Source organism: Ursus maritimus, unplaced genomic scaffold (assembly GCF_017311325.1).
Source record: "Ursus maritimus isolate PB19 unplaced genomic scaffold, ASM1731132v1 scaffold_28, whole genome shotgun sequence".
Classification (NCBI taxonomy): domain Eukaryota; kingdom Metazoa; phylum Chordata; class Mammalia; order Carnivora; family Ursidae; genus Ursus; species Ursus maritimus.
Window position 1 is genome coordinate 23,860,699 of NW_024425341.1, and position 16,593 is coordinate 23,877,291.

Sequence of the window (16,593 nt, forward strand, 5' to 3'; positions counted from 1 at the left end):
GAGCCTGATGCGGGGCTCGATCCCATAATGCCAGGATCACGCCCTGAGCCGAAGGCAGACGCTTAACCGCTGTGACACCCAGGCACCCCTGGACTTATTTTTAAAAGATATTCAACCTCCAATTAGAACCTGCACATTCTGTTCAAGTAAATACGAATCATACATGAACATGATTACATACGAGAAACAAACTGTCTACAAATACAGAGAATCACTTTCTTCTATGCCCCATATGCCAAACAAAATGGGATAGAAATAGAAATCTATAGCAAAAAAGTAATGTAGGGGAGGAAAACGCTCCCCTTCTTCCCTCGTAGCTTCTTGGGCTGGTCTAATAATGAAACCGACATAAGGCAGACTAACAGGAGAAAAACCAAATTTAATTCACATGTACAGAAACCCCATTGGAAATATGAGACTCAAAGAACGGCCTAGAGCAGGCAGTTTTTACAGCTTTTATACAAGGAGATAAGAAGTTCATGAAGAATAACAAGACAAAGAAGTTAGGACTCAGGGTGGTAAATTAGTGAGGAAGTCACAAGGTTGGGTTGCACAGCCTTCTCGGCCCTCAATTCCCTCTCCCTAGTGGTAAGGATGTCTCTCTTCCTGGTACAGGAGGGTACATTTCACAGCGGACATTTATCTCCTCTTCCAGGGCGACAAGGGGGAGTAAGAGTGTCCCTCTTGCATCAGCTGTTTCTTAAGTAACTTTAATTCAAAATAATCAATATTCCAACGTGGCATATTTGGGCTTGGCAGACTCTGCTGGCCTCAGTAAGAAAACACACCCTCCATTTGAAAATTAAAAAAAAAAAAATATATATATATATGGTTAATAACTTCATACTTAACTTATAGTCCCGAATGCACATATTAGAGGAATAGGAGAACCTAAAATCAACAAGTTAAGTTTGTAGCTAATGGCGTTTGCAAAATAGTATCAGAGAAAATTCAAAGAAGTAGAAATGGAAAAACAACAAGTGAAAGAAATTAATGAAAGAAACAGTAGAGAGAATTAACAAACCCACAAACTGGCTTTTGAAAAGATATCATTGAGTAGACCAGTAAGTGAAGTGATTTATTAAGATAAAATATAGAAGGCCCAAATAATTAACATTAGGAATGGAAGAGATGGTAGAGACGGGTTTTTAGAAAATTTAAGAAAATAATAGATTACATTATATCAATATATTAGAAAAATCTTCCAGTTAAAAGAAAAAAAAATAAGACAATAGTTTGATTCATTTAACGAGGCTAAAATAACCTTCATATCAAAGGGCAAGCAAAGTACAGGAAATAAAAAAAGAACTGAACTCTGTAATTCATCCTATTGTTAAAAAGTAAATAACTCTATGGGCTTATAAATAGGTGTAGAAAAAATAATTTAACAAAATTTAATATTTTTTCTTTGTTTTAACATTTTATTTATTTATTTGAGATAGGGAGAGAATGAGCAAGAGAGAAAGCATGAGCAGGGAGAGTGGCAGAAGGAGAGGGAGAAGCAGACTCCCCGCTGAGCAGGGAGCCCTTGCAGGACTCAATCCCAGGATCCCAGGATCATGACCCCAGCCGAAGGCAGATTCTTAACCAACTGAGCCACCCAGTGCCCGTAGAATTTAATACTTTTTTCATGATCAACTACATAGCAAAGTAAAACAGAAACCCTCCTACCATGGTAAGCAGCAGCAATTTTTCTTGAAATAATAAAGGGTTATAGTGAAATCTTTCTGCAAAAAGTAATATAATATAATATAATATAATATAATATAATATAATATAATAGCAATGACAAAAGAGATAACACCTTGCAAATGTGGGAAAACCTATGTGAGCAGGTAATTCAAAGTCCATGTCTCTCCTTTTCTTCACCTATGACCTTTGACAGTCTCATCTAGTCCTGTGGTATAACAACCATTATGTGCTGAGGACCCACACGTTTAGTATTTCCATCCAGGCTTGTCTTCAGAACTCCCAGTTCATATGAGCACTGTCTCCCCACCGGCTCTCCTCAGTGCGCATGACGCATCTTGCACCCAGCATGCACAGAGACCCTCCTCTGGTCTTCCCCATCCCACAAAACTTTCCCCCTATTTTTTTTCTCAGCTCAGTTGATGGCAACTCTGCTTTTGTAGTTTTTTAAAGAAGGAAACTTGGAGTGGTCTTGCTTTCTCTCTTCCTCATACGTGCCTCATCCACTCCCGGTTCTACCTTCAGAATCTGACCACCACTCAGTCCCTCTGCTGACAAGCTCCTCTGAGCACCATGCATCTTGCCTCGATTACTCTTGATTCGACATTTTCGTCTACAGTCCGCTGTCAACACAGCAGGTGGAGTAAATGTTTTCAATCATAGATGAGCTCATTGCTTCCCTGAAAATGTTCTGCTGGTGTATCACCCAGTGTAGAGCTCAAATCTTCACAACAGTCTCCGAAGTGCTAGCTGTGGCGCTCTCCCCTCACCCCCCACCCACTATTTCCCTCATCTGAGCTCTTATTGCTTCGTCCCTCTCCCTGCTCCGGTTACCCTGGGTGCCTGGATGTTCCCCAGAGCTGAAGGCACATCCTCCATGCATGTCCCTTACATGGAAGAGGACAGACCTCCCTGCCTCCTGTGAGCTTCTGCTCAAGTCTGGCCATGCAACATGGCTTAACCTGGCCACCCCATGGAGTACTTCAGTCCTTGCCTCCTGCCCCTGACGGCATGACCGGTGCTCCTGATTCTGCCTTGCCCTCTTCTTTCTCCACTTGTGGTCCCCCCAACTAATACACAGTCTCCCAACGCTACAGTTGCGGGTGATCTCCTGGCTCTCCCATCACCATGTCAGCGCCCTGATGCCAGGTTCTGTGTTCCATTCTCTGATGTATCCAAAATTCCTGGAAGAGTGCTGGGTACACAGCTGGTGATCAGTATGTCCTTGTTGAAATGCTGAACTATGTCGAAGGAGGGATGCCTTAGAGACACAAAAATATGTTCTACCTCATGAGAAATCAGGGAAATGCAATTTGCACAGGATACCATTCCTCAACCATCAGATATTCTTTTTTCCCAGCCCTAGAGTCGGCTACGATCAGGTGTTGGTAAAGATGTGACAGAACAAGGGTATGTGTACATTATTGTGAGACTATGGGCAGAACAGCTGGCAGATTCTTTTTGAGCCTAGAAAGACCCTGGGTGAGTCTACAGGGCTGCTTCCTGCAGCACCATTGCCATGCCTAAGCTGGGCAGATGGGACTACTCTGTGGCGAGTGCAGTGTAGACTAGAGTCATGTTGAATCACTGTGTTGTACACCCGAAACTCATGTGACGCTGTGTGTCCACTCTACCTCAACAAAAATAAACACACACACACACACACACACACACACACTAAAATGCAGAAGCGAATTTCTTTTTAGTAGATGACTAGAAAAATAAAGCATTTATGCTTGCTTGTGAAGTGGAGTGACAAAACCCACATTTTTCAGGATAGAGGCTTTCATGAAATGCTGAATGGAAACAGCAACTGGAAATGGTAGGAGCGCGTACAATGCCCAAATGACATCTCTTACACAATTAGTGCTAAATGTCCAAATTAGGATTCTATATTGCCTGGGGATATATACGCACAGGACGGCAATGAAAATTACGGAAATGAGGGCACGATCCGTGAACATTTCAGAACGTGGAATGACAGAAGGACAGATGAGTAAGTGGAAGGAAGGGCCGTGAGGCTGTATCTAAAATATTTTATTTTTAAAGATCTGAAGCACATCAGGCAACACGTGAACGTGGGTGGGGTGGGCATAGAGGGTCTGCTGCCTGCTGTACTTTCCTCTGTATTAAAAATATTTCATATGAGACGTCTTAAAAATATGCCACACAGCTCATACTTTCTGCAAGGTGAGATAGATACTGTCTTTGAATATATAATATGCACAGAAGAAATTATTGGGATCCGTGTCCTGTTTTTCCTATGTCATTTATTATGTTTTTTTTTTATCATCTCCCTGACGATTTTGTGGAACAAGCAGTGAAACAGTGAAGGAGAAGCTGGAAAGCAAGGCAGTCAGGAAACGCAGGTCTGCGTCCGCATGTTAGCTCGGCTCCTCCGCACGTCTGTTCGAGTCCCCAGGGACCACAGCCGCGGCCTCTAGGAGCGAGCTTGCCAGACACAGAGATGTTCACGTTGCTCTGGGAAGGATCTCTAAATCTGATAGATGTATATTAAAATGTTATCAAGAAAGCAGTTTATACGCACATTTCTGCCTTTGTGTTGGTATTTCAAATAATGTATCTTTCTGAAAATAAACTTGATAGAAAACGCAGCGTAAGATCAGACGGTTCAGATTCAAGTACGATATCCTCGTGCTGGAACGTTGCCTTTGCAAGTCTGTTTCTCTTGGCACAGATGCTACCACCTAGTGGGACATTTCAAGAACCACAGGGACCCCGCATAAAAATCGGACTTTGATTCGCTTAAAACAAAGCGATTTCAAATTCACCTTTGATTTGGTGGCCTGAGGAAGCTTTGAATTATAAAAAGAACGGGCAGTCTCGAAAGGAATTGTTTTGGTCCTTGAATACATAGCTCTGCACAGAGCTTGGCAGGCTCTGTATCCTGCACAGGCAGAAGTAATCCTAATTTGCACCAGGGAGTGCGGGACTCGGAGGCTGGATTGCCTCCTCGCTCTTGGTGGGGTAGCACCAGGCAGGACTGGGTGGGGTTTGGGCGGACAGACAGACGCACGGAGCTTGGCGCATCCACATTTGTGCTCAGGGTGCTGGGGTGGCGCGGGCAGCCCTCTTCTGAGTGACGTACAAGCTGTGCTCTCTCCCGCAGCCTGCACTTCATCGTGTTCGACACGGAGACGGCCCACGACATCCTGAAGGTGTGGGACGGGCCGGTGGACAGCGACATCCTGCTCAAGGAGTGGAGCGGCTCCATGCTCCCCGAGGACACCCACAGCACCTTCAGCTCACTCACCCTGCAGTTCGACAGTGACTTCTTCATCAGCAAGTCGGGCTTCTCCATTCAGTTCTCAAGTAGGTGGCGGCGGCCTTCGCGTGTGTCTGCTGGGCACGTGTGTGCGGTGGAGTCAGAACTTGCTGGGTGTTCTTAGGCCTCCCCCTTCACGGAGGTCATTTCTGTTGAGCATAATGTGACATTCGGAGAATGCAGATCAAGAGAAAGGTTCATTTTTGGACATGCTGTCCATTATCAGGGAGGGCGAGGCAATGCATTCCTTAATTACATGAAAACATTAGACGTAGAATTTTAAAGACTTCAGTTCACTAGCAAAATGTGCGCCCAAGACAGATGTGGGTCGTTACCTGAATGTGACGTTTATCTGTGGTGCCCCGCAAACCTGCACCAACTGCAGGCCCCTATTACCCCTGCTCTGTGCTATGAAGTCTTCATCAGTGGAGCTTCTGATCAGCCACACAGAGGGTCTACCGTCCACTACCCTGCAAAGAAGTGCCCTGCATTCCCCCCTCCTTTGTGCCAAGGTTTCAAGTAGTTCACATGACGGAGTATCCCTTAGAAGATCGCCCACAGGACCCCTCATTTGCACATTGCAGCTCTTACCCCCTGAAGGAGAGGTGCCACCTTTGCTGCCTGCCCCATTTTTTAATGAGCAGTTTCCCAAGAAGGAAGGAGTGGAGATATTTTGTGGAAGCTCACCCCCTGAGTACCTTCCCATTGCACCATGTAGAGACGTCATATAATTTGGTGGTGCGCACGGTCAGCCGTGGTCATAAAACGGGTGACATTTGCACATAAACACATTCCGACTCAACTGTCTCTTGGCAGGTCACTGGTGAGCCATATTTAGGATTTACATAAGAAAATGGACTTAGCTCAGTTTAATGCTTTAAAAGGTTGCTAATAAAAATGAGATTATCGTCTGTGCAATTTTTTATCTCTGGTTTCCCTGCGATTCCAGCACAGTAATTTGCAAAAATGTGCTAAATGTTTCACTGGCCCATGGTAAGCATATTTGAGGTGAGTTTGTTCCAGCTAACCTGGTTTGGGGGAAAGCATTTCTTTATTCCAAGATTTTTCCTCTTTCTTCTTCTTCTTCTTCTTCTTTTTTTTAATCTTCAGAAGTGGGAAGTAGACGGTATATGTGTGATTTACTGTCCTTATTCGGCAAAACAGAAAAGTCGGCAACACTATGAGTTTATGTTTGTTTCTCTTACCCATTCTATACTTCCCTGCCCTTTTTTTAAAAATAGATGTTTATTTAGAACAGGTTTAAGTTCACAGCAAAATTGAAAGGAAGGCTCAGAGGTTTCCCATCTGCCCCCCGCCCCACGCACAGCCTCCCCCACCACCAGCAGCCCCACCAGATGGTGCACTTGCTGTAACTGATGGGGACATGTCATCATCACCCAGAGCCATGGCTCACGTTGGGGTGCCCTCTTGGCGGATGACATTCTGTGGGTTTAGACAAATGTACAATGACGTGTGTCTACCATTATAGTATCATACAGAGTAGTTTCACTGCCTCAAAATCTTCGATGTTCTGACTTTTCATCCCTCCCCTGTACCCTCACCCCCTGGCAAACACAGATCCATTTACTGTCTCCATAGTTTTGCTTTTCCCAGCATGTCATAGAGTTGAAATCATATAGTATATAGCTTTTTCAGACTGGCTTCTTTTACCTGGTGATATGCAATTAAGGTTCCTCTGTCTCTTTTCACCTCTTTTTAGTGATGGAAAATATTTCATTGTCCGGATGGACCACAGTTTATCCATTCACCTCCTGAAGGGCATCTTGGTTCCTTACAGGTTCTGGCAATTGTGAATAAAGCTGCTATAAACATTCTTGTGCAGGATTTTGTGTGGAAGTAAGTTTTCAGTTCATTTGGGCAAATACCAAGGAGCATGATTGCTGGATCATAGGGTAACAGTGTATAGTTTTGTTCCTGGCCTTTTTAAAATTTTCCCTTTTTTAAATTCTTACAGAACCCAGAAACCACTTATTTTTCTATGTTCCTTTTTAAAGGCCCTTTATTACAGTTATTTGAGAATCATAGATATTTTGGTTCTTCTCATATGATTAATACATTGACATTTAGGAAGTGATCAACATGAACACATCCATTAAAATTCTGCAGAAATGAGACTTGCTTATTTTTTTTTAAATCCAGTATTCCATATGTTCCTGTTCAGACCATATGAAATTGTCACTTTTGTAGATAAAAGTGTTTGACAATTGGCAGTTTCATATGGTTTGACAAGACCTTGCACAAGAACTTTCCCTCCCCCATTTCCAGCTAATAAGTTTGTGAGTCTGGTAGGCTTTGGGAAATTCCATGTTTTAGGGCATCTGAGGCTTTTTTATGAATGGGTTGCTGCAAGGTTGTCTTTAAAACTCTGTAAAAATGGGGGGAAAAGATATAAAACCTTTGTTTGGCATAATTTAGAAAAATTTATCCTGGGACCTGAGTAAGGGAACGTGGGTTTCTATCTTAACCCCTAAAGATTTGTGACTGACATTCTGTCTCTGTCCTTATTGCTTTATTTGTGGATCGAAGATGCCGCACCAATTTTTAAGGACATTTGCATTTACAAAACTCTATATTCTATGTTGTAAATTTTCCATTTGCCCTTTTTAGATTATTCTCTACCATTTCTCAAGCTACTTTCTGACCCTAGAAGTGAACTATGTCTTCTGTCCTATTTGAATTCATCCAATGGGGAGCTCTGGCAGGACATGGGAGACACAGGAAGCAGAGTGGGGACGTGGTTCCTTGTTCCCTCCTTGCTGGTTCCCCTGGGGTTGGTTATGTTCCTCAGTCAGAGCTCAATGCTTTTCTCAAGAAGCCATGTCCATCCATGTTCTTTTCCAGTTCTTCTTCTTCTTCTTTTTTTTTTTCTTATAACCATTTCCCAGTAAGCACACTTCTACCTGGGATTAACCTTTTAAAGAAACCCTCTCAAATAATCCTATTGGAAAGGGGCCGTATGTTTTGTGTTGGATCCTGAATAATACAATTCTATAAGCAATATTGGCAAGCATATGAAATGGTCAAGAGTGTGTTCCACTCTCTCGGTTAATAAAACAAATCCCATTTCTCATTTTTCTAAATGAAATTATATGCAGTTCAGTTTCCCATGCATTAAGGTAGATGAGAAACCCAATGTCAGCTGACTTCACAGAGCTCCCTCCCAATTTTGGAGTGTGTGGGAAGCAAGGATGTATTCTGTGGGGTCAGTAGGGAAGGACCAGGTCCTCTCTGCCCTTGGTTATTATCTCCACTCTTGCCTCCCCACATGGTCCTGGTCTGTTTGGCTGCCATTGCTCTTGGCAGCCACACAGATCTGTCTTACACGGGCTCTATCTGTGGACCACAGGCTGGAACGTGGACAGTTGTCCTGCCCTCTCCACAACCAAGATGCTCAATGAACGTCACGGCAAACTCTGTCAGTTCCAGGACACCAGTGGGAGTGGGACACTGAGACACAAGGCTCTGTGTCTCTGAGAACTTGATGAAAAGTTGACTCTTATGTCTAGGGTTGCAAACTTGTTGGAGTTTGCTCAGGACTTGTCTGACTTTAGCAAAGAAGTTTCCTGAAACCCTTCAGTCAGATTATAAAACAGATACTCCTTTGTTCCAGGAACCACTTTCAGACCCAGCAAACTGGAACAACTGGTCAACCTACCCACACCCTTGACCAATGTGCCCCTATCCATCTCTGTAGTTCCAGAGCCTTCCTTTTGTCACTGGAGGCTCCAGCAAGAAAACTAATTCAAGCTGGAGTCTTTCCAAACCAAAGGCTGAGTCTTCTCAAAATCTCCAAGACAACCTATCCCTCCAGACTAAAAGGCTTTTGCTCCTCTTCTGTAAGGGAGAGGAAGGAAAAGTCCATGTATTTGTGTCTAATCTCAAGACAGCAAAACAAAAAGTAAAAGAAGAAAGAAAAGGTACTTGATGTATGTTAGATTGTTTTACCATGTATAAGTCAAGCTAATGTTAAAATTTGAAGTATTAGCACGACATTATGAGTTCAAAATAAAATTTAAAATGATGGAACTGAAATGGAATGTTCTCCTCATGTAATTGATACTTCAAGTATGACCACTGTTGCCAGGCAAAAGTGCCATTTATTCAATAGGATTAAACTAGAGTTTTCTTGGTAAACCATTTTAACATGCTAGTATGCCAATAATATGTGAGCTATGAATTATAGGTGTCACTGAATTATTGGAGGGAAAATATTTATTTGGACATTGGTTTTCTTAGAGACATTTGAATCACCGGATTTTAAATAAATTTGAAGCATAAGAATTGGACACCAGTGCTGCTGTACCTCGTAGGCACATAACTCCGTAGTCAGTTGGAGCTTTGTAATTTTATTTGACTACGTCCCTGTCCCCCAAACATGTTCTCCAACTGTTCCAGGCTTCCCTTTCTCTCTTAGTCCTCCTGAGCCCAGTGGCCCCTCTATTGCAGCCTGTTTCGCTGCTTTTCCTCTTCCTTCTCCCAAACTGTAAAGGCTGGATGTCACCAGGGTGACATCGTGTGTTTCTTCTCTACCAACATTCACTCCTCAGGTTTTATCAGCCAACCTCCCAAAACCTCTCCCCTGAGCATCCACTGCCTACTTGGCACTGCTGTCCACTTCAATGCAGAGATACGGGGCAGGCAACTGGACACGTGACACTCGTCCCCACTTCTAATCCAGTCCGTTCCTGAGCCTCGTGTTCTTGAAGTCTTTCTTGTCAGGGCAAATGTCGATGCCATCGTTAGTTGCTCAGGGCAAAGCCTTTGTTTTTACAAAACTCTTTGCCTCACACCCCACATATCATCCAGCAAAAATTCAGTGCAGTCCATATTCAAATCCCCAATTCCAACCAATTCTCTCGACCTGTACTCCTACCACCTCAGTCTAAGTCATCAGGGATTGGGCTGAGTTATCGTGGCTTACAAACTGTCTTCCTCTCTCCTGCCTTTGCCCATTTATTAACTTACCTGAGCACAGAAAGCGGGATGAGTCTTTAGAGAAGCAACTCAGATGACACCTCACTTCTGGTCAGTATCTTCCCATCCCAGCAAGACACATTTCTGATTCTCCCTGTTGCCAAAATAAAGGCTCTAAAATCTTTTATGCAAACTTGCACTAATCCACAGTTTCCATATCATCTGCAACCACTGCCCTCCACCCTGTCGAACCCCTTGTAACTTACACTCCAGCAGGACAACAACCCTCCCTCGGTATGCCCCACATATATGGCATATGTGCATTTTACAAACTTACGTACATACCCTTTCCTCTTTGCTGGCTTAATGAACCCCAGTGTAGCCACAGCCACCTTTTAAGATTGCTTTAGTGGGATGAGTCATGTGTCGCTTAACAGTCTCCAAATCTAATGCCCATACATCTGTTACAGTGCTTACAGTGAGTACTCTATTTGCAGTTACTAGACACATTCTTGGAGGGCAGGCTATGTTTGTATTTCTACAACATGATATATCATTAGTGGCTGAAAAGTATTTGCTAATTGAATATGCTTGAAAATATTAGGATGATTTTGATTGCATGGCAAACACTTCATGCCATCTACAGAAAATGATGTCTCTTGCATTACCTTTAGCTTCATTCAAAACTTCTAATAGAAGATTTTAATAATAAATATTAAAATGCTAATTTCAATATTAAGATTCTTTCACTTCTGGATTTGTTTTTACCCGATGTTGACAGTTGAGTTAAATTATCTTCATGTAATGTTTATTATCAGAAGTACAGTGGCCCATAGAGACTGCATCTTGACTAGTCAAGAACATATTATACAGATGCCATAAAAGTTGGGCATCTTTGCTGACCATTTATGTTTTATAATTATTTAGACATTTATTTATCCTTGATTCCTTAATATCTTGATGCCATTTGGAAACCAGACAGAACATTTTTATTTTATAAAGCTTAATACCCATTTTTTAAATGAACGCAGTTTAATCCATCATTTGATAAATTTTGTTATTTCATTAAAACATGATCAGTTTTTCCCTGCTCTAAAATAATCTTGGGCCAGGGGCTGCTGTTTACTGAGGCTACGGAAATAGTAAATACTTCTTCTCAACTCTGCATGTGTGTGTGTGTGTGTTTAATGGCTGCTGATAGAGTAGGGATGGATCACAGGCTTCCCTATGTGTGTGTTGACTTCACTTTACCGTAAAACAAGCTTTTCTGCATTAGGAAATGAGCTGCTGATGCTCACAAGCTATGTAAACCCCATTAAAGGCCCGTTGTCCTGCCAGCTCAGCGCAGCACGTCAACATGAGAACATGTGCTGACTAGTGCGATTACGCTAATTGTAATCAGCCTAACACTTTTCATTAAAGCTTAATTACCATTTAATCATGCATAAAATGCAAGAAAATGGAGTTCAGCACGCAAAACTGACCTTTACTCTGTGGGTTAAGTAAACTTCAAGCGAGCCTTCCGTGGTCCGGACTATCAGCACTTCTGAGGGAACACAGCTCTGGAGCGACTGGGCATCTCAGATTTTCTGAGATCGATTTCTTCGTAAATCTTGGCTGTAACTTAGTGGCTATATGACATCTCTTCCTAATTTGCTTTCTTGAAAGATAATGTAATAGGTACATTTTTATGTTAAAAAAAAAACAAACCATTTGTTGTTTATAATGGAAGAGGCCACTGGGGCTGCCAAGTGCTGAACAGAGTGGGATTGTTTTATGGGAGAGACCCAGCTGTAAACCTTGGGCTAATGGGCCAGGATTCTGTGAGAGACAGCACAGAGCAAGTGAAGCTAGAACCACTGATCCTCTCTGCTCTCCCAGAACTTTCCTCAAGGGACCAAGGGATCAACTCTTACTGTTGCCACTCACGTACATGGGTTGTGAACAGCTCAAGGTCAAAGAGTTCTATTCAGCTTTGATCACCAGCGCCTAGCTCGTGATAGAGGTACAAAGCATATGTCCTGAATTGATTGAGCCTAAGATGCCAGTTTAGCCGAGGCTCTAAATCCTGTAATTTCGTGGAAAGCTGGGATTTTAGCTGTGATTAGCTGTGTCTGATACCAACAAGATTGGTAAGGAAAGGAAAGGAGAGAAACAGGACATGCAAATGACAGCTCTCCTGTTTGTGAGAATACATCTTTTTTTTTCTTCCAGTTTTGTTGAAATATAATATGGCATTGTATAATTTTAAGGTATACAACCTGGCAATTTGATACATTCATATTTTGCAAAATGATTACCAGCTTAGCTTTTGCTAACACCTCCATCACATCACATAATCACCGTTTCTTTTTAGTGGTGAGACTAGGTAAGATCTACTCTCTGAGCAACTTTCAAGTATATAATACAGTGTTTTTCACTATAATCACCATGCATTAGATTCCTAGAATTCATTTATTTTGTAATTAGAAGTTTGTACCCTTTGACCAACATCTCCCCACTTCCCACGTGCTCCAGCCTTGGTAAATACCTTTCTACTCTCTGATTCTATTAATTTGTCTCTTTTGGATTCCACCTATGGGATGTTCTAGAATATTTGTCTTTCTCTGTCTGATGTATCTTACTCAACATAATGCCCTCAATGTCATCTGTATTGTCAAAAATGGCAGGATTTTCTTCTGTTTTTAAGACTGAATAATTTTCCATTATATGTCTATATAGATAAAGACAGACAGATGTAAAGATAGATATATACAGTGGGATTACATCTTCTTTATCCACTCATCTATTGATGGATATGTAGGTTGTTTCCATATCTTAGCTACTGTGAACAACGCTGCAATGGACATGGGGGTGAAGATATTTATTCAAGATCCTGTTTTAATTTTTTTTAGATTAATACCCTGTAGTGAGATTGCTGGATCATAACATAATTCTACTTTTTAATTTTTTGAGGAACTTCCATCATGTTTCCCACAGTGACTGCACCAATTTATATTCCCACCAACAGTGCACAATGGCTCCATTTTCTTGAGGATATCTCTTTGATGCTTGATAATAAAAGAGGATATCAACATTCTTCTATAGAACTACCAGCTGGAATATCATCTGTAACTGCATTTCTGCTAATATAAATCCTACTCATGCTCAGCACTCATTGATCAGACCTCCGGCAATAGTGATTTCCGTGGGCAGTCACAGCATGCTGACCCTTCCCTAAGACCTTGGACATAAAATTCCCCATGAATCTCAAACTCTAAATCAACACATGATATATTAGGCAGACTTGTGCAACCTTGTTTTAAGGAAAGAGAAATGCTCCCAGATTTAATAGACTGAATTCTCACAATGTCTTTAAAAACATGGCATTCAAAAATAAGTTGAGTCAGTAATGAGAGTGTTGAAAATGCAAATCACCTTGATGATAATTGTTGAGTTTAACCATCTAACCACACCCTTAGCCTCATAATGTGTGTCATACCGTTACTATAATAATTTGGAAGTAAGGAATTTAACCATTCCTTTATTCACTCATGTATGAATGGCATTTATTCACCAACAAATATTTGACCTCTTCCTACTATGTTTCTGATACAGTGCTGGTAATGGGAGCCAGCGCTGTGGAAGGCAGAAATAGACCCCGTCATCAAGGGTTGTGAGGGAAAGGCAATTAGACAATTAACGTCTACAAAATATAGGTTATAGCACCATTGGAACCATATATGCTCTTCATCAGCAATCCGCCATGTCTCTCTGGTTCCTGTGGATCTTATCCTGCCCTTCCCCTCCCTTGCATGACCAGTCCAGCTCTGGGATTCTCAGCTCCTGTCTTCTAGCCTTTGGTCTTCTCCACTGCACTTCCCTAACCCCTCTTGGGATGTACACTGTCCATGCTTCACCTAAAACACTTGAAAAGTTCAGTTCAAACATGTCTCTCTTCTACTCTTGTGTCTTTCCACCCCGCCCTCCCTCCCCAACTTTACTCCATTTCTTTTATTTTACTGGAACATGGAGGCTCTTGCTTTCTCCCTCCTAGTCCTTCCTCTTAATTCATGACTCCTCTTTCCTATCAGAGCAATGCCTTCCATAGAATCACATCCTTTACAATATGCTGCACCCTCTTATCTTGTGGGCTTGCTGCCATTGTCACCTGCCCCACTCATGCAGGCTGGGTGGGCTCCTGACAAGAGCTACAGAAGCCAGCAGCTTCTTCCACTATAAATGTTGGCCAAGACCTGCTGAGGGCTCAGCTATGGTGATTTACTTGTCTGGTGACCTCTTGTCCACACTCACCTTATCGTTTTCAATTCTTCACCACTTTCCTCAAATTATCAAACTTGTCATACCCTCTTTCACTTAATAGATGACCTCAAGTCATACCTCAGCAAAGACAAAGCCATCAGAAGGATGCCCTTCTGCTTCCTGCCAACAGACACACAGGCCAATGGAAATGTTTATTTCCTCACTCCTGTTCCCCAGAATATTACGCGAGCAGGGCTCGTCCTAACTACACAGCTCCTTTGGGGATTTTGTTCTGTGTGTTGACCTCTTCCTTTCCTTGTTTTCATCCTTCACTCTCTGTGACTCCTTACTTCTAGTATGTAAGTGCTCAAATCATAATTTAAAATAAATACACAGGACTACCACTTTCCACTTTGGGGTTTCATCTTGTTTCTCTTCTTCCACTAGAACATTGGTCCCATTGCCACAGCCAATGCACAGGACCCTCATCACATATGTCACCGTGGCAGCTGGGTCTCTTCCAGCCCAGACTCTGGTCCACAGGCCCATTCAGAGCAGGGCAATTGTGCTGAACTTGTATTTGAGAAGAGCTGCCTTGGCAGAGAGCAAATCTGATCAAGCTAAGCACCTGCTTGAAAGCTACTCTAGTGTCTCGCTCACATTGGAATAAAATCTGAGCTCCGTCCCATGACCTTGAGTTGGTCGACATCCTGCTTCTGTCTACCTCTCCGTTCTCACTCACTGCTTGCACTCCTCCATCAGATTCTTTTCTCTTGCATTCAGACCTTCACTTGGTTGCTCCCTTGGCTGAGACTACCCGCCCTACCACAGGGTCTTCATTTTACAAGTTGGGTGAAACACAACCCCTTTTAGGAGATTCTCTGAATCTGAAGAATAAGTAAGAACCTATTTTATCTGATTTTTATACTTCCCCTTCATAATATTCATAAAACAATATTCATAATATTCACCACAAATTATTTTTATAACCTTCTGGTTGTTACTGAGAGCCTTGTACTCAAAGGTCATGATATTTTGCACGACGTACTGCATACTTTCTGCTTCACATTTGACACATAGTATTTTGCCTTTTTGTCTTCTTTCTTATGTATATATCTGCATTTTCTGCTTGTTTTTTATTTTCTTAATTTTTGGTTCTGGTGAGATTGAATATTCTAAACAGATTATTTTAAAAAAATATTTTTACTCTAATATTCACAGTCTTTAGGATGGTTCCAGACCCATGCAGAAGATGTGTGTAAAATTCCATTTTAAAATAGCTTAAAGAAGGCCTCTCCAGATAGCTCCCATCCTCACTGAGGCAGTTGGAAACTATCTGTGGTGAGGACTGGAGTAACTACTTGGTAGCACTTGGCATTGTTAAAAAGGCTATAGGCTCTCCAGATCCTAGCAATCCATTCACTGAGCATAAGGGGGAAAATATGTACGTATATCATTTCTATTATATAAATATGTAGTCTTTATTTTATATTTATATATAAAATTACATGTCTAACTTAAGCTTAATTAGACCGATTCGAACTATGACAAACTGCACGATCTCAAATGTACACATGCAACACACATACATACACACATACCCCATATATACACACACATGCACACACGTACACACACCATATGCACACACATATGCATACAGACATGCACACACCACACACATGCACACACGCACATACCACACATGCACACAGGCATGCACATGCCATACACATGCCACACACATACACACACCACATACCATATACACAAACACATGCATACACATACACACACATAAACAGACCACACACATGCACACACCACACACACACACACCATATACACACACACATACACACACATACACAAACCACGCACATGCACATGCAGACACCACACACACTCCATATACACAAACACATGCATACACATACACACACATAAACAGACCACACACATGCACACAGACATGCACACACCACACACACATGCACATACCACACACATGCACATAGACACACATACACCACACACATGCACATACCATACACATGCACATAGACACACATACACCGCACACACATGCACATACTACACACATGCACACAGACATGCATACACCGCATACATATACACACATACACATACACAGACCACACACATGACACAGGCATGCACACACCACACACATGCACACACACGCACATACCACACACATGCAACATATACACAAACACATGCACACACATACACAGACCACACACATGTACACAAGCACACAAACAGAACATGAACGCACATACACATACCACACACACACGTACGCACACCACACACATACACAACACATGCATACACCACACACATACACACACCACACACACCCTTGTATAATTTTTAGAATAGGCAACACAGAAGCATGGTTTTCTGTCCATGAG

General features: G+C 42.1%; 1 protein-coding gene across 1 annotated transcript in view; it reads left to right on the plus strand.

The window, feature by feature from the left end:
• The window catches only part of CSMD1 (CUB and Sushi multiple domains 1), a 1,580,412-nt gene that overhangs the window by 1,279,494 nt on the left and 284,325 nt on the right, over positions 1–16,593 (plus strand). Inside the window, exon 26 of the mRNA XM_040643176.1 lies at positions 4,820–5,022. Coding sequence (XP_040499110.1) covers positions 4,820–5,022 — 203 coding nt within the window. The remainder of the gene's footprint in view (positions 1–4,819; positions 5,023–16,593) is intronic.